The 18,196-nt window shown below is 39.4% G+C and overlaps 1 protein-coding gene across 4 annotated transcripts in view; it reads left to right on the top strand.

Annotated features, from left to right (window-relative positions):
• The window catches only part of LOC121521940 (kelch-like protein 29), a 172,152-nt gene that overhangs the window by 145,478 nt on the left and 8,478 nt on the right, over positions 1-18,196 (top strand). For 3 of the 4 annotated variants that reach the window (XM_041806153.1, XM_041806152.1, XM_041806154.1), the window contains exon 13: positions 14,132-14,325. In XM_041806153.1, coding sequence (XP_041662087.1) covers positions 14,132-14,325 — 194 coding nt within the window. Of the gene's footprint in view, positions 1-4,273; positions 4,405-14,131; positions 14,326-18,196 lie in introns of those variants that run through there. The other variant, XM_041806155.1, reaches the window with a different exon arrangement.

An 18,196-nucleotide genomic window follows, 5' to 3' on the forward strand; every position in this document is an offset into this window, starting at 1 on the left:
ATTGCATGCTGTAGTATGGTGTAGCATATTGCAAAAGCATTAAAATTATTTGGCTGCCACTTTCTGTGAGAGCTGAAGGGTGCAGAGGAATGAATGTGAGCCAGTATTCAAAAGTCATAGCAGTGCAGCAACTGAGCACCCTTTACTTAAAAGTGAGCCTGGTCTGAGTATGAGGATTTTTGTTCTTTTTCAGAGAGCACTGTGTCTGATTCCATCCACTTCAGACACATCGTCATCACTTCATGTGAAGGTCATTCTCAGCTGGCTCTTTACTTCTTATATTTTCTGTTTTTCGTTGGCTCTCTTCATCATAACATCAGATACTAGTATAGACAGTTTCCTCTTGGAGTACAATTAATCCTTAGTAACATGAATAGAGATTATTCAGTATTAATAGTCTCATTCAAACCTCTGGACTTATGATTCTTCTCTTTTCTTATTTCTCACCTGGTCTGAGGAGTGAGTCTGAGCAGAGCATCTTGTCAGCGTGAAATGAACCAAAACAATCAAATGAACATTACTGGGTTTATTAGAGCAGTCCTCTGCTGCTCATTACCTAGCAGCTTTAGTGATATCCAAAGATTTTGACAATGCACAGCAGACCTCCAAATGAAACAGACTAATTTGATACTTCCCATATTGCTGCCACACAGTGTCGTTATGATGGGGTAGATGGAGAATTTGCCTCATAATGGATACACATTTGATTCCTCCGTCTCTGAGCTGCTTAATTTAACAGCTGCTGGTGTATCAAGGGCGTTCACGGCTCTGAAGAAATCAGTGTTTGTCTGTTACCATGAAGCTTCTCTGAGTCTGTAGACTCAATTATAAGCACCGTAAATCTTTAACCTGCTTTGCCTCAGTCCAAGATCTGCCTGAGGCCTCCTCTGCTTCATACTCTAACATTACTCTCAGAGGTACAGTGGCAAAAATCCTCACACCAAGAAAATAAGTGAATTCTAATAGAATAAAACGTTGATGCAGGGCCTGAAGAAGTCCATTTGTAACTTAAGTTCAGGGTCGTATACACCGGTCTGATCATTTAAAAGCTAATGAGTCTCTCAGGCTGTTTGGGAAATATAGTTGGAGATGTCAGAGTTTTTATTTTGAACTAACTCTGGCTTTTATTTTATCTTTCAGGGACGGTTATGGAGAGCAAGAGTCAAAATAGAGTCAGATCTTAAGAAGTCTTAAAATTATAGAAATGAAATTCATGAATACACAGAGGTGTTATGTTGTCTCAAAGTGAATTTCTGTTTAGTATTCATAGAACTATCTCAATGCTGCAAACTTAAATTGATATTTTTCATGATAACATAAAATAGCCTTATTCATTGTTTCAGTATTCAGCATTGGTTCAGCAGTTGTCTCTTTAAGAAGAGCAAATTTGCTATCCGTATTAAATACGTAGAATTTGATGGCTTTACTGGACAGAACAGTTAAAATTTGACTTTATTCCTGAAGGTAAAGTCTCTTTTTATCCATAGTAAAACACCTAGAGCAGTGGTTCTCAACTGATCTGGCGTCAGGACCCACCACTCTGCCTTACGACAGATCGCAACCCAAGTTTCCAAAAAAATTTCAACAACGCATGTTTAGTCAATTGAATATGTTGCAGTTTTGGAGCATGATTGGACCAAAGCACCTGATATAAAAAAGAAAAGGGACAAATATGACCAATTTTATACCCTCTTTCCCCATCATTATTTGTTAAATTGCCAATTTTCCAGAGAACTTGTGAACTTACTTCATTATCATGGGAAAAGTAGCAAGCAGACGAGATAAATTAGTTTAAATATTGATCAAACATTTAAATGTAAACAATTTCCCAGTAAAACCAGTTAAAATAAAAGGTATCGATACATGTTTAGTTAGGACTTCAGGACTTGTGCCACCATTTTTTTTTTCAGACACCGAGTCGCAACCCACTGGAACCTGTTCGCAACCCACTTTTGGGTCCCAACCCACCAGTTGAGAACCACTGACCTAGAGCAGAAAGTGAGAAAAACAACATTCATCACATCAGGGACATTTATATTCTTGTAAACTATTAAAACATTCAGATGATAATCTCCATGCCTCCAGGTATAAACCACATTATTTTTGTGAAGTAAATCTCAGGTGCTATATTGTAAGGCATTTATTTCAAAATGTGAAAAACAAGCTAAAGCATTAATACACAATTTCAGACCTGAAATTGATCTGGCTTTACTTTTGTTCTTTCACACAACCAAGAATAAACAGTAGAGTTCCTCAAAGACCTAACAAGGCCTCTTACGTGTATTTGTTCTCTGTAGTTAGATAAGGTAAGGCAGCAGCTGGTGAAATGGCTTCCTGAAACACCACCTTAGTAAGTCTCACTCACTGTCTGATAATCCCACTTACTAAAAGCAATGTTACATCAATCTTTTAGCCAATGTGAAGCACAACCTCTCATCTATGCAAGAACAGGAATCAAGTTTTGGACAATCAGCATGTTAAAGTAAGACTCTTTGACCAAACCTTATTTAAGGAAAAAAATCCCGTCATGTTCTGAGAGGTTTTGCCTGAATTAGATATGGAAAATTAAAGGCAGACATAAAACTTGGGGGAGGGAAATACATAAACTACATGAATCTTATTAATCAGGTTTTGAACTTAATTAAGTTTGAATGCAACCTCATACCAACACACCTATGTGCAGAGGTGTAATGCAGGGTATATGCAGTTATATGGAGTATACATGCTTTTTTCATTTATTTTCTGTGTTTTACATCAATGGTGTTGTTTCATTCAGAGCCACGTTTTCCCTTTAGATAACCTACAAGTACCAAAGTAGAAAATGCATAAAATACAAAATACCCACTTATTTATTCATCTAGAACGAGTATACCTCTTCTAAACCATGTCTGATGCACTACTAGTAGTAGTACACTGCATTTCTATTTCCTATGATGGTGAAGACATGAACTGCCTAACTTCTGACTGGCCAGGACTCATGATTGCCTTTGTTGGTAAGATTTTTAGGGGTGAGCCAATCATAGGTGAAGTAGGCAGGTTCTACTTTGCAGTTCTCTGGGATAGCTAGTAATGTGCACTAGAGGTGTGGATCTTTAGGCCTCTCACGATTTGATTACGATTCATTGGGCTATGATTAGATTTTATTTGTTTATAGATGCATTTTGATGCACTTGTTTTTTTACATTACTGTTGTTCTCACTGTGTCATACATTTGTGTTTAAAAAAATAGATTACTTGAATTTCCACTGTCCTCTAATGGGAGATGTGTGTAAACTTACATTTGACTGAACCAAAGGTAGTAGCAATTCAAACATTAAAATGTCATTTTTCACATATGAACAACTGGTAATTTAAATCTTGCTGTTCTGTGCTGCGTGTCAGAGTTCCACTTTTTGTTCCTGCTATTCCACAGTTTTAAATGTTTAAATTATCATGATGCATCCGAAAATGGACTTTGACCACTACTTTCTATCAGCTTGCTCCACTCATTTTAATTCCATAAAGATTTTATTAGCTGAACTCAAACAGCAGGCGTTTTTGGTACATACAAATACAAATACATACAAATACAACAGACCCTTTTTTTAAGGTGCACTAAGTATATAAGAGTAGCCTGTAACACTAGCCAGTTATCTTTTGCTAAATAGGTTGCTAAAAAAACAACTAGAAAAGGAGGCGTCAGTACTCAAAAATGTTTTTTAGGTAGTTTTATTTAGGCACGGCACAACGGACGCGGTTTGACACGTGGTCTTCTTTGTTAAACGTGTCCGTTGTGCCTTGCCTTAATGAAACTACCTGAAAGGACATTTTTGAGTGCTGAGGCCTCCTTTTCTAGTTAGTCTTTTTTGTCAGGCACCTTGAGGAGTTTATTGATTGATGGGTGCTCTGTTTTTTGCTTTCTCTTCCTAAAAAAATAAGTCATGGAGCAGAGTTAAGAATGCACCCACCTCTACAGACACCATTACACTGCTTTCATGTATAGCAGCTGTTAGCTTGTGGTAACAGTTAGAAAACAAACTTGAGGTGACTGTGGCTGAGAAACTGTTTTTTTTTATATGGAAATCACCAAATAACGAAATGGTTTTGACTTTAAAAGTTCATTTTTGAATGAAGAAGCCCTGAAAGTTCCCCTCTGAGTCATACTTGGATTTCTTACATAAATCCAAGAGCTACTGCAGATTTTCCCAATCACTTACAATCCATTTCTGCAGACATTTTTACTTACTTGTTCAGACGAATGAGCTCCATTAACTGCTGATCCTTTCTTTTGTAGCTCACCAGCACATTTGGGAGGTGTGTTTCTGCTGTGAGACTCAGTTGTCTCTGCTGCAGCTCAGCATTGTTGGACCAAAACTCAGTAGAGACTCCAGCAGGGAGGCAGACAGGCTACAGCAGGACTGCACCCTGGACAGAGGAGATAAGAAGACTGTCACTTAAACCTTTTCTGTCGCCTTTTCACAAAGGGAGAAAACCTGCTCAGGTCCAGTTTGTGGTACATAGAGCAAATAATACTCAAAAATCATTAGTCATGTGTAAATAGCTGCCCTGTTTGATATGGAGACATCTGGATTGTATCTGAATTCTGAGGAATGTCATCAAATGTTGCATCAGTCACTGATGATCCACTCTGCTCATCAAGTTATTGAAGCAGATTCTTTACTGACAGCTCTGCCCATGTGTTGTTTGTACCACTTGCATATGTTTACCACCATGCACACACTTAATTTTATTTTATGTCCATATTCATCATCCAGCTTTAGCCAGAGCTCCTAACCTTCCAGCACCCTGACTCCTTCTTTGCAGTCCTTCCTCCCACCCTCCCTCTCCCTCTCTTTATCCATCTAAATGAGAGTTTCATGCCCCTGAGCATGAAATTCCCCCACATCCACAATCATGTCTTCAATCAGAGCCATCTCAAAGCTGGTTGGATGCAGCCTGTCTTTGGGAACAGCATGAGGTCCAAATCAACACTCAGAGGAGAGAGCAGGCTGATTCCTGTCTCTGCTCTCCTCACTCATGACTGACAGATTTTTAGGGATGGAGCAGTCCAGTTTCAGGAGGCTTTAACTTGTAATCAGGTACTCTGTCTGGACCAGCTCACTCCTCTGTTGTTCCTCTGACAAACTGATATGATTGTAGATACTGAATGATCCGTGAGTGTCTAATGATGTGTCAGTCATAGATGCTTTTGCTTTATTTATTGTCCACTATAACCTGGTTTGTTCCTCTTCCAGGTTCTATTGCAGGTAAATAATGCATCAGGGCTGTTAGCGACATGATGCAAAGAACAGAGGCAAAGTTTTCTCATTAGGGATGTTGAGCTGTTTGGCTAACAAGTCAGGAGAAGAGAGGAGACATTTGCAAACACCATGTCCTCTGTCTATTTAATGGCTTAAAATAAGCTGTTTGCTTGTACAATATAAAACCACGACCTTGTTAAAAGCTAAGAAGAGAACTCCATTGTTCTTTATCCTCCCCTGAAAACAACCTTCCTCTATTTTTCTTGAGTCTTACTTTCCTTTTCCTGCTATTATCTTGCAACCCAACTTAACACTAGCTCAGGTGGTCATTTCTAAAGACTGTGGTACATCTGAGCCTGGAGGACAATCAAAGACCTCCAGAATCATGTGTAGGAGCATCTAATCACTCCTGTGAAATATCAAATCAGCCAGCAAGGAAGATGCTGCAGGAGAAGGTTTTCACTTGGTGGTTTTATCATGTTCAACGCAGTTTATTAGTTTAGTGGGCTTGTCCATCAACTAACAAGTCCCTGAGTGCTCAATGTAAGTAGAATATGAGGCAAAAAATAGGCAAACATGTTAAAACTTGCAAAATGAAGTGTCAAAAAAGAGTGAAAAGCAATTAGAATGGATGAAAAGCGGCAAAAGTGGGATATAAATGCCAAAAGGAAGTAGCAAAAATGAATAGAAAGTGGCAAAATTGTGCCAATAAGGGTGGCAATCAGCCTTTTTTGGGTAAAGGTGGCAAAAATTGTCTTAAAGTAGCAAAAATGGGTTAAAAGTGGCATAAAAGGGCCATATCAGCCCAACTGGGTACTGGTAAAAACTAGTAAAAAATGAAGTGCTAAAAATGTTTGAAAAGCAAGTTGTATGGATGAAAAGAGGCAAACATGGTCATTAAGTGGCAAAACTGTGGAAGAATTGGATTAAAAAAAAAAGATTCGGATGATTGAATTAAAAAGTGACTAGGAAGGGCGAAAAAATGGCAACAATGGGTTAAAAGTGGCAAGAAATGGTGTAAAATGGTAGAAAAGAAAATAGTTTAAAGTGGTGAAAAGGGGGAAGAAAAACAGCCAAAATGGGTTAAAAAAGAATTGGCTAAAGTGAGTAAAAAGTAACTTATGTGGGCGAAAAGCAGAAAATTGGGATACAAAGGCCCGAGAGAAGAGGCAAAAATGGGCATAAAGAGGCAATAAATCGCAAAAAAACACCAATAATGGGTTTAAAGTGGCAAAAAAAAGCAGCCGAAATGGGTTAAAACTGACTAAAGACATAGCAGAGGTGTGTGAAAAGCAACTGATATGGGTGAAAAGTGGATAAATGTGATATGAATGCCAGAAAGAAAAGGCAAAAATGGGAATAAGGTGGCATAACAGTGGGAAAATGGGCAGTTAAGGGTGATAATCTGCAATAATGCAGCTAAAAGTGGTAAAAATTGGTGTTAATCGGCAAAAAAATCAAAAAACAGCCAAAATTAGTTAAAACTGGCAAAAAGAAGTAGCAGAAATGGTTAAAAATGTGTTGAAAAGTGCTTCTAAAGAAGCAACAAGAAATGGTTTGAACATCAGAACCCAGTTACAGTTTGACTGTTACCAGTTCTGCACATCCAACAAACATGCATTGATATCCTCAATAAATCACTGTGGAGGGTCAATTCTGTGGGCACCCCTGTATCCATGTATAAGGTCCGAAAGCTCCAGGAGATAGATTAAGAGTGAGAGTAAAAGTGGGTGGTGTGTACAGTCATCCAGGAAACCCCCACAGCAAAGCACTGATGATGGGGATAACAGGCCCTCTGAGGCCTCTGCTGAGTCCCTCTTCCTGCTCAGATAATCCTTGCTCCTCAGGATTAACCAACTTCATAGCACTGGTCCCTACCACAGTCATCACCATGACCAACACCCTTCACCTACTGTCTGAACCTGAACAGGAACAGTACAGGTTCTTTGTTGTGACTGTTCAGAGCTTTCAGTCTGATGATTATGCTGAGGCCTGGAAGGCAAAACAAAACTAAGAGGCAGCTAACATTGTACACTACTTGGCAGGCTGCATCAGCATTTGATTCTTGTTCATTCTTGTGTGAATGCACCAAAATTCCAGATATGTCACTAGATAATGGATGCATTTGGGGCCTGCAAGGCCAGATCCGTCTGAAGTTCACAAGAAACTTCAGTATCTACTCTTCATGGTTGTATAACTGGGCTCTGAGGTCTCACAAACCGGAGGTCTGATAATGCTCAGAGCGTGCCTTTGTCTTTATGACAGTACGTCATTGGTGACAGTAAAGGTGGGATAGATGTGTCTGTGTGTCTGCCAAAAGGTTAAAATTCCTCAATTCAACATAAGCTAAGACACAATGCTTTTTTTAACTTCTTACATGTCTGTACCAGATTCAAACACTTGTTGTGCACCACGTGGCATTTATTTATTTATGTATTTATTTAAACTGGACACATTTTTCATCGATTTGATTATCGAAACTAATAGCAATTCCATCTTAGTAAAAAGCATCTCTACATGTATGCACTGGATGTGCTGCATTAATGCAAACTCAAAGCTGTTCCTGCATGAGTTAATTCAAATGTTTTGCAGTCATACTTGCAGCGTCGCCCTAAGGGATGATAGTGTTGGTTTGTCTGTCTGCAGGTCCCATCTGAACATTTTGTTCAGTGCTCATTAGCAAATTGTGCATACATGCTAACATACAGAACTAACATGGTTGGCATGGCATACATTATATTTGCTTATTAGCAAGGTAACAGGCAGTGTATTTAGTATTCAGACATTAGCATTTAGCTTTACACACTGTTGTAGTCAAGTAGAGCTGCTAGGATGGCTTGTGCTGCTGCTTGTTGCACAAATATGATTTAAGATGCAGAAACTTTATGAGCTGCTCCTCAAGAAACCTTTTCATTTAGTGTCACAGTTTTCAGACGGTAATGTAGTTTTTAGCCGTAGCCTCCTTTTAACACAAAGACACATATCTCTCAAAACTCAGGGTTCAGATGCAACTGAAACATGGGTGTCAGCAGGTCTGTCCACAGAATTAGCTGTGCTCCTGAAAAACCAAGAGAATGGGCCCTCCTGGGTTGTGATTTACTGATGATGTCAACGTGTTAGATCATTGGTGCTAGCATCTGAGCTAACAGTTACCTCACTTTGAAGCAGAAAAGTGTGTTGAGCTATTATTGGGTTTTAATATTGATACTGCTTATTCATGACACTTGTTAAACCCTTTTTATCACTGTGACTGCCCCTTTTCTCCACAGTTTTTCACAATTGACCCCTTCTTTCCTCTTTTAACCAACTTTTTTTCCACTTGTTGCCCATTTTTGCCACTGTTAATCTACTTCTAACCACCTTTCATTTCCTTAACCACCCATTTTTGCCATTTTTTGCCCACTTTTTCTTTATGTAACCCATTGTTGCCACCTTAATCATTTTTGCCACCTTTTGTCCATTTTTTGACACCTGTAACTCATTTTTGCCACATCTTTAACATCCTTTCACCATTTTCTGCCCATTTTGACCTTTTTTTTGCCATTTTTAAGCCATTTTTGCCATCTTTTGTCCATTTTTTGACACCTGTAACTCATTTTTTCCACATCTTTAACCTCTTTTACCATTTCTACCCATGTTGACCCTTTTTTGCAATACTTAAGGCATTTTTGCCACCTTTATACCATTTAAGCCTCTTTTAACCCATTTTTGTTAACCCTATTACCACTTTTTTCTGCTAATGTTTGTCACTTCAACCCATTTTTGCCATTTTTTTCTTGTCTCTTTTTGCAATTATTTACTTATTTTTCCCTTAAAGTTATTTCAGTTTAATTAACTTTATTCTTTGGCATCCTGACATTTGTGCACATCATGGCTGAACTCTGAACATTACTTTCCTAATGGTTTAGTTCAGTTTACCCATCCACATTTTTAAACATTACCAATTAAAAGGTAATTTTGTTTTAAGGAAAGGGGTTTACATTTTGAAAAAGCTATATTGTACTGCAACATAGCTAAAGATAAAAAGATAAAATTTATTTTTTGCTTTGTAAGAGTGGTTGTTGAATATGGTTATCATAGATTAACTTTATCATGGATCATGAAAGCTCTCCTGTTTGTCCCCCTTTATGGGCAGCCTTGGGTGTTTTTATTTCAGTGCCTACTCTCACAACAGCCCCTCACCACATAGAGCTGCTCTATGTGTAAGCTATCAACACAGGGGCTTATATTGGGAATGAGGAGTCGTTCAATCAAGTCTTCCATCTCCTGTGTAGTTTTAAAGAGCAACCAACAGTGATTGATGTTCAGCCTAAACACAGGCAGCACTGATGTCCCCTGTCCTCTGTGACATTCCCATCCAATTAATTCTGCATCCTCTTACACACTCAGACACACTAGAAGAGTGCACACGTTATTATCATAGCTCCTTAAAAGTCTTGTCCTGGCAGTCTTTCAAGGTGCCTTTAAAGTGTATTATTTCTCCATGCTTTCAACAGCCAAGGCTGGTTGCATTATGTTTAGGGGACTTACATAGGGGTATACACCTTGTAACACAATACAAACACTCTGAGAGATTTTCTCCAATTTTGTCACAAATACAATACAATACAATAACTTTATTTATCCCAGAAGGGAAATGTATTTGTCTGGAGTCTCATCTGTTTATGGTAGAATTATATAGTCTTATCGCTGATGGTATGAAAGATCTTTTGTATCTTTCTGTCCTGCAGCGAAGAGAGAGGAGCCGTCCACCACCATTGTTTCTTTGGTCAAATGCCAAGCATGCCTCAAGGATAAAAAGATTAATATTTGAAGATAACGTCAAGATTCACATTTGACTTGATTTTAAATCCATTGCTTATGAATAAGATATCTCAAGAATGTTTGGAGGGATTTTTTCAAACTCTGCATGAATGTGCATAAACCTTGTGAGCACAATAATTCAATAATGCGTTGGAGGATTTTTGCAAAATTTGGCACAGACCTACACTTGGTTTTGAGGGTGAACTGATACGATTTTGGAGGTCAGGGATCATTGCAGCCATGCATATGCTGAGGTCACAGTAACCTTGTACCATATTGTAGCCTCTTAATAGCTATGCCGTCCTTATGCATGTGAGCAATTTAAGCAGTGTCAGTCTGCTTTTATTGTTCTGTACTGAAGTAGGAGGCAACAATGATAGCTCCCAAGGTTGCAGAGGCATATAACAGTAATACCTTGATTGGCTCGTCTTGAATGCAGTCCAACAGGCAGCTAGTGTTCATGATTATCCCAGCATCACATGGCAGGTAATGATTATTTCATTACATCCCAAAACAGATGTTGTACACAGCAAAAACTGGAGTGTCTATATTTCAGGGTTAAACATTCTTACGTTTACTGCTAACTCCATTCTGAGTGAAATGATCTTCAGTGTTGGAGTTATCTGACAGAGTTGATCCCTTAGTGTTCTTTAGCTCTTGTTTCTAGTGGACTGTTTTTTATTTGAAATACATTTGCACCATGAGTTCAGCTATCCACTCAGTTAAAGTTCCTGTTTGGGACTTTAGGTGATCCCAAAGGTTGCATAGTATCCTTCATCAGCATGAATTGTCCTGCCATGAGGTTGACTCTCTGCTGACCACAGATTTTCAAGAGATACTGCAGCTCTGTCATACTGTAAGATATTCAACTCTTGTAGATTAACTATGTGACGGGGTGGGCTTCAGTACACGTTTAATTCTACTTTAAATTTAGTTTTATTGTAAAATAACTTTATATTTTAAATTAGTCTCATTTTGGGGATTTGTTTTATTCTTGAAGTGGTTTTATTAAGGAATTCTTTTACATGGAAAATAATTTCAATTTTGTCCAACAACGAATTACACCCCCCAGGACATTACCCAGAAACACACTCAATAGAAAAGGTCACACAGGTTCAAAACTCATTCGGACAGAGATGTGTTCCAAAAGAATTAACAACTTTTATTAAATGTTATATATCAATTTTTAAAATGAGTATTTCTATAAAAAGTTTCTCTATCAAAATTAAATTGCACAGTCTCAGGTGGCCCATAAGTTAACTGTTTGAGTATGAGGGAGCAGGGCTGAGAGCTTACCAGAAGCGAGGACTGAGTGGGAGGAAAGGGAAGGGTCCTGGAGCTATCACCACACGTGCAAACCACACACCACCTGAACTGAAACCCAAGTGCACTCCTGTACCAGACTGTGAAGGGACCACCACCGGGGAACCGTCCAGCCGCCTGCCTAACAGATCCAGGAACAGAAGTGCCGAATCACAATGGATAGAGGAGGAGATGCAGAGCTGCAGAGCTGCAGAGCTGCAGAGCCACAGCACGGTACTCAGAAAGCGACAGAAAAGCGCAAACCCAGCACCACTCACAGCTTCTCTAGATTTCACCAGAACAGACGGATACGCCAGACTGCTTACACCAATAGGAGGCACTCTAAAAGAAATGGCAATCAATGAAGCCACGCTGACCATGGGCATGCCAGCCGCACCAAACCACGCCAAACAATGCGGAAGTCTGTCTCCAGGTAGACACCAGGACACACATCCGAGGCATGGCACACCCACACACCTCTATTGCCGCACCGCACCGCCTCGCAATCAAGATGCCAATTGGTTAATCACCTGCAGCCCCACTACACTGAAGGTAGTGGGATGGGGAGAAAATTCACCCTGCCACAACTATATGTAGGATGGACAAATATCTACACTTTTAAGTTATAACTTAAACTCTATATGAGTTAAATGTCAATTTTGCTGTGTAAAATTGACTTTATTATAGAGGTGTGACTACCCAAACCACCTGGTTGGAATAAGGAGTAAGGAAAGATCATATTTTATGGCACAAGTCCTCAGTAACTACTCAGAATTTAAAGAAAACTTTGAATTACATACTTTTACTCTTTCTTAAGTAGGTTAATGGACCATTACTCAAATAAGTTTAAACCAACATAACAGTACTTTACTTAAGTACAACAATTGTGTAATTTTTTCACCTCTGTATTTTGATCTACGCAAATTATGCAGTTATGGTTTTAATGATGTGCACTGACTTTGGCCTGCCTTTGTAGCCCAGCAAAGCTTTTTTTTTTTAAACTGCTTAGAAGACTTAAAGTGATTGCATTCTAAAAAAAAAAAAAAAACTAAATAGGCTTTGTTCTAGTTTCTTCTTTCTCATCATGAGCAGCTGTTTGCAGTCGTCCTGTTGATCTTTTGTTGATCTCTTAATCAGCTCCACTCAGCAGTGTCTGATCCTTAAATTTCTGAACCTCCTGATGTGGTCAGAGAGGTAATTACAACCATCAGAGACTCAAACAAGTGTTAGTGAGTCTTCTCAGCAGGGCTCAATACTCAGCTTGATTCTGTTGTCTGTGGATGTGGATTTAACCAGGGTTGATTGGCACTCCTGAATATTTCAAGAGTTGGTTCTGTGTCACCACTTTCTCTGGCTACTTGTCGATTTAAACTCGTCCCCTCTACAGCTAATACCACAAATATTATCATACCCCCAAAGAGAAAGTTTTTAAAGGCTAATCCGTATGTCTACTCTCATTCTTTATCCAACAGCTGGAACACAGCAAAGCGGATGCAACCAGTGCTTCCAGGTGTCATTCAAATTTAGCTTCAAATGCCACAGAAGAATAAATCAAAAACTCCTTAGAGTGCCCACATTTTTTTAACTTTCACAGGTACACTGTTTAAGAAAAGTAAGAAGAGTATAGACACTTTGGATTTAGTTTTTTTTTTTTTTTCTAGACAGTGATAGATGAAGATCATAAAGTACAATGAAATAGCATAGTGTAAAATATGAATGAAAACAGAATGAAGGGATTTCAACCTATGATCAGTTGAATATGGCAATAACAGAATATCTAATGTTACTGTATTGTAGTGTTCAAAAAGTTGGGACAGAGGCATGTTTGCCACAGTGTTACATCACCTTTTCTTTTAGCAACACAATGTAAGGGTTTGGGGAGTTATATCTTCCCCATTTTTGCTTGACAAATGTCTTGAGCACTGGTACTTTCCATTGCCATAGTGCTTTGAAAATGCCCCTTCCATAACTTTGTTTGTAGGGAGACAGGTCTGGTATGCATGCAGGTCAGAGTACTGCCCGTACTCTTTCATTGTGAAGCCATGCTGTTGTATCTTGTGCAGAATGTGGCTTTGCATTGTCTTGCAAGGACGTCCCTGACAAATATGACATATGGATAGAAGCAAATATGTACCTATATGTACCTCTCAGTATTAAATAATAATAATATAATATGATATATAAATATTAAGGTAGATATGACCTCTAACAGGTGAAAAATCACCTAAACCAGTGTCCTGCTCCTGTCCTTTCAGCTGGCAGTGTCCAGCTGAGGATGGCTCAGTGAGAAAGGTCCAAAGCTCAACACTGAAACACAGCCTAACTCTAGAGGCTTATGTCTTGTAGCTTCAAGCATATGTTGCTTTGTGTAATTGCTTTAATTGCTGTCACTGGACTTAATAGTTGGTCTTTTTCATCTTCCCTGGTGGTGTAGGCATTCTGCTAATTATGTCTGTCAGCCCTGCAGCCAAAACCAGCATTTCACTGTAGATTGAGCTCAGTGGGAACTTTAAATAGAGTCTTTCTGTTAATTATTGGTGTGTATTGCTATAACTGACTCACTGCAAAGTGTTGAAATGTTTTATGAATCATTCAAGCTCCTGAAGTTGTTAAAGACTTTTCAGATTGAACTTTTTTATTGAACGTGAGGAACTGACTTCACTGACGAGAAGATTTGTAAAGCCTCTTGATTTTTCTTCTTTTTTGCTTTTGTTTATTCTTATTCATACAAGGTGGAACAACTCTATGTCCAAAACTTAATCAGAAATTCTCTTCTTCCTCTTCAGGTATGACACAATCACCAACCAGTGGGAGACGGTCGCTCCTCTTCCTAAGCCGGTCCATTCTGCAGCAGCTACAGTGTGTGGAGGGAAGGTCTATGTATTTGGAGGAGTGAATGAAGCTGGACGCTCAGCAGGGGTCCTCCAGTCTTACGTACCACAGAGCAACACCTGGAGCTTCATTGAATCACCTATGATAGGTAAGATGGGATAAAAAACACAAAGTCTTAGTGGATGCATTGCCTTTTGCAAACAAGTCTTTGCTGATTTTTAGTTTTAAATCACTGTTCACCAGGTTTTAATCTGTCTTTCTCGTTATTTATGACTTTGCAGTTCCTTTTTTTAAAGGAATTACATTATTTCTGTATTGTCATTGTTAGCCCTGTTAAGACCAAAAATTCACTCATCCAGCTAATGTCTACTCTATATTCTGGTCTAGAGAATGTTGTGAAGTATGGTGGCTCCACTTCTGACTTCTTCCCAGTTGATTCTTGTATGAGCCAGGGGCGCGTTTTAGTCCCTAAGCTCTGCAGTATCTGTAAAGACTGGATAATGGGGTCAGTAACAGAGGCAGCAAACTGTTGAGTGTCATTTTGCGATGTCCACATCACTGATCTGGACTTTGCTGATTGTGCTGTGGTCCTTGCTGAGTGAGGAGGCTGAAGTGTCGGGAATGCACATCTCCTGGGCCAAAAAAAACATCCAGGCATTTTGGGATGCCTTGGATGCTACCATCGAATCTGTGTCTGTGAATGGTGAGAGTGTAGAAGTTATAGAGCAGTTCACCTATCTTGGTAGCGCAATCCATCAATCCGCTGACTGTGAGACTGAGATCAACCGCAGACTTGGACTTGCATATGGGGCGACTGTTCACTGAGCAAGACAGTGTGGTGCACTGGATATCTGAGCAGTCGGTCAAAAGTCTGGGTCTTTCGGTCCTTGGTCCTAGTGGTCTTACTCTACTCTTTTGAGGCCTGGACGCTGACTGTTGGCTGGAGGCACCACCCAGATTCCTTTGTGACAGCTTCCCTTCGGAGTATCTTTGGGGATTATTGGCAAATCCATGTGTCTAATGTTAAAGTGCTCAGGAGAGTGGGGATGGGAAGGGTCAGCTGCTGCATGTGGGAATGGAAGCTGGCGGGTTTTCCCTGGCCACCACATACTGGATGCTGAGGATCTGGTGGGCTGGTCAAGATGCCAGGGGTGACCATGTGCATCACGGAGGGGTCAGCTGGGAGGATACCTGGAGAGATCGGGGTATGGGCCTGATGCAAGCCTGGAGTATGGTCGTCAGGAGGCCAGAGAAGTACAGGACCAAGGTGACGAACCAGCGTATACTCCCATACCTGACCTGACTAAACCTGTTATTGTTGATCATTTGGCTAGCAACAATGCTCATAACTCTCCACTTGAACACAAAGCATGTCATTTGTTGACTTTATCTGCTGAACGTCTCATGTTATGTCCAAGTTACACTTCATATACGGGAAATGCTCTTCACTGCAATTCATGCATTTCTACGATTGAAACATTTTAACTTGTCTTACTCTAGTCCTTCTGAGATTTTTCCTTTGTTCACCTTACAATGAACATACTTTTGACATGTTTGTCTAAATGATGTTTAGAAAAGTTATTGGTCAAAATCCAAAGTTTTCCACTTCACAACTGTGCACCTACTTTCCATTTGGTGCCACCAGGGACCAGTGAAGGATGCATCAACAAAAGAAACACTTTAATCAAACTGCCATCTGAGGTAGCAGGATAGAAAAAACACTGAACAACTCCCTGTTCTACGAAACACTGACACCCGTTTTTCTGTGCAGAAATGTTATCTGGAGGCAAGACTAAGGCATTCTAGTACATTTTCAACACAATTAAAGTTTCTGCATTTGAAGCAGGATGACCCCATTTAACACTCTGACAAATAGTGGATTCTAAGGGCAAAGATCTGTCAAAATGCTTTACAAATTAAGGGAATGGAGTTTTTAAACTGTGGCATACTGTTGCTGCAGGCGGCTCTCAGAGCAACTGGCATCAGAGAGAAGCACTGGGTCATAATTGTGTCTGTACTCAAACGTTTCCTGACAGAAAGATGCTATGGTGTCATTATAGTGTCAGCATGGAGGCACTTCTCTCAGCTCTGTAGCCCAAAAAAGTTTCTCTCTGTTGTTTATTCTAATGGAGACTGAGAGCTAAATTATGATTATGCAACACTGTTGTTTGCTGAATGAGCTGGCAGAGCAGCTGGTGGAGGAGGAATGGGAAAAAACACACTGAGACAGACACATCATCCTTTTACCTCATGTCAACTCTGCAACCCCCTGAGACACCCAGGCACACAATCAGGCATGGATTATGTAATGGGGTTACTCCACATGTGAGTTCCTTCATGCTGTGTCTGAAAGACTTGCATCAACAGACATCCATCAGCATGTAGATGAGTCTGCCTCTGACAGTCAACCAGCCATCAGATAATGGACGGGTTTAGAGCTTCCAGTGAAACTGGGCTGGTTTTAGTGAGCCAGCAGGAGCGCTTCTAGATCAGCCCTCTCTCTCTCTCTCTCTAATCCCCCTCTTCATCTCTCTCTACTATTACTGCCTCTGCCTTCACATGTCGCTCATAATCTAACACTATCTCACCCACTGACACAAATTCAGCTGTGTTTCCTGTGACCGCACGTCTCAGTGTGGAGGATCTCCTGCATGAACTGCAAATTGGTTTCACAAAAACTTATCAGGGATGAATTCCTTTCTCCCACAGAGTGAAAAATAATCAAACTTGTGCCAAAAATAGTCCCTTCGACAAGTCTGCTGAGAGATTGTGCAGTTTTGCTCATCTTTATCTTCCTTTGTCTTTGGTGTGTAATTCTGCTCAGTAGTGTATGTACTAAAACATGGAAGCGTAAATGAACCCCTCTTAGCAGGCAGTGAACTATTTATGAAGCCTCATAAATACTGCACAGTACAGTGTATTTTGTTTTTTATGACAAGTGCTTTATGATTTTAATGTATAACTATTAGTAAAACAGCCTAAGGGTTAAGTCTATGAGGACAATGAAAGGAGCACATTCAAGCAATTTTACCTGTAATGGTAAACGACCAGAAGAAATACTACCAACCATTTATTTTTAGTTGTTACATTTTTATCCTACAGTCAGCACAAAAAATGAAACCATTTCACTAATGTAATGGATTAGAAATTGAAAATGCGATGGGGGTTAAAAATATATTGACAGGTTGATAAAAAAGTATTTAAGTATTAAATTCAATGCCATATTTTCTGTATATACCCTGTGTAGTACAGTAAATACAATAATGTTTGTTTACAGTCCTCTCTTTGGCTGTTTTATAACCCCTCAGCCTTACAATGTAATTACATTGGTCACAGTGACTGATCATTTACTGCTTTGTAGTCTGTCTTATCTTTCAGTCAATCCATGTCATGAATTTATGGCTCTATAGTCATGTGATGATTGCTGTAACAGACCAAAAAAAAACACCTAGTCTGACCTCTGCTTATGGAGGAGATGGGTATTTTGTTGTTCTTTAAGTTAATTTTTTTTTTTCAGGAAAAAAGAGCAGACTGAACAACTGATACCAAGGTTGCTTAACTGGTGATGTCAGCAGATTACATCTTGTTTCTTCAACCATTAAAGCACATTCCCAAACCCAACAAGAAAAAAAAAACTGATGCAAGAAAAGTGAGCACATGTACAACCGTTACATGAGTGTTGTTTCCTGTTTTATTTTGGTACTTCCTCTGTTGACTTCTACTGATTTGTTTACACCCGTGGTCAATTACCCAGAGTCTATTTAGGCAGGACCTGCTCCCTCTCTATGCCCACCTTGCAGTAGCTGCACCTTATTTTTGTGCTAACAGGTTTTTTTCACTTATTTTCTGTTTGATTCTTTAATAAAAAGAAATACTATGATTTTATTCCTTTTTGTGGTTTCCATTGTTATGTTCAGCATTTGACCCAGCCATAACAACAAGCTATTCACTTTTAGAAAGAAGCTAATTAAAAAGATGAATGGCTTTAAAATCCATCCATGGACCTTAAGCTGCACAGG

The sequence above is a fragment of the Cheilinus undulatus genome, linkage group 14 (genome assembly GCF_018320785.1).
Source record: "Cheilinus undulatus linkage group 14, ASM1832078v1, whole genome shotgun sequence".
NCBI classification, from domain to species: domain Eukaryota; kingdom Metazoa; phylum Chordata; class Actinopteri; order Labriformes; family Labridae; genus Cheilinus; species Cheilinus undulatus.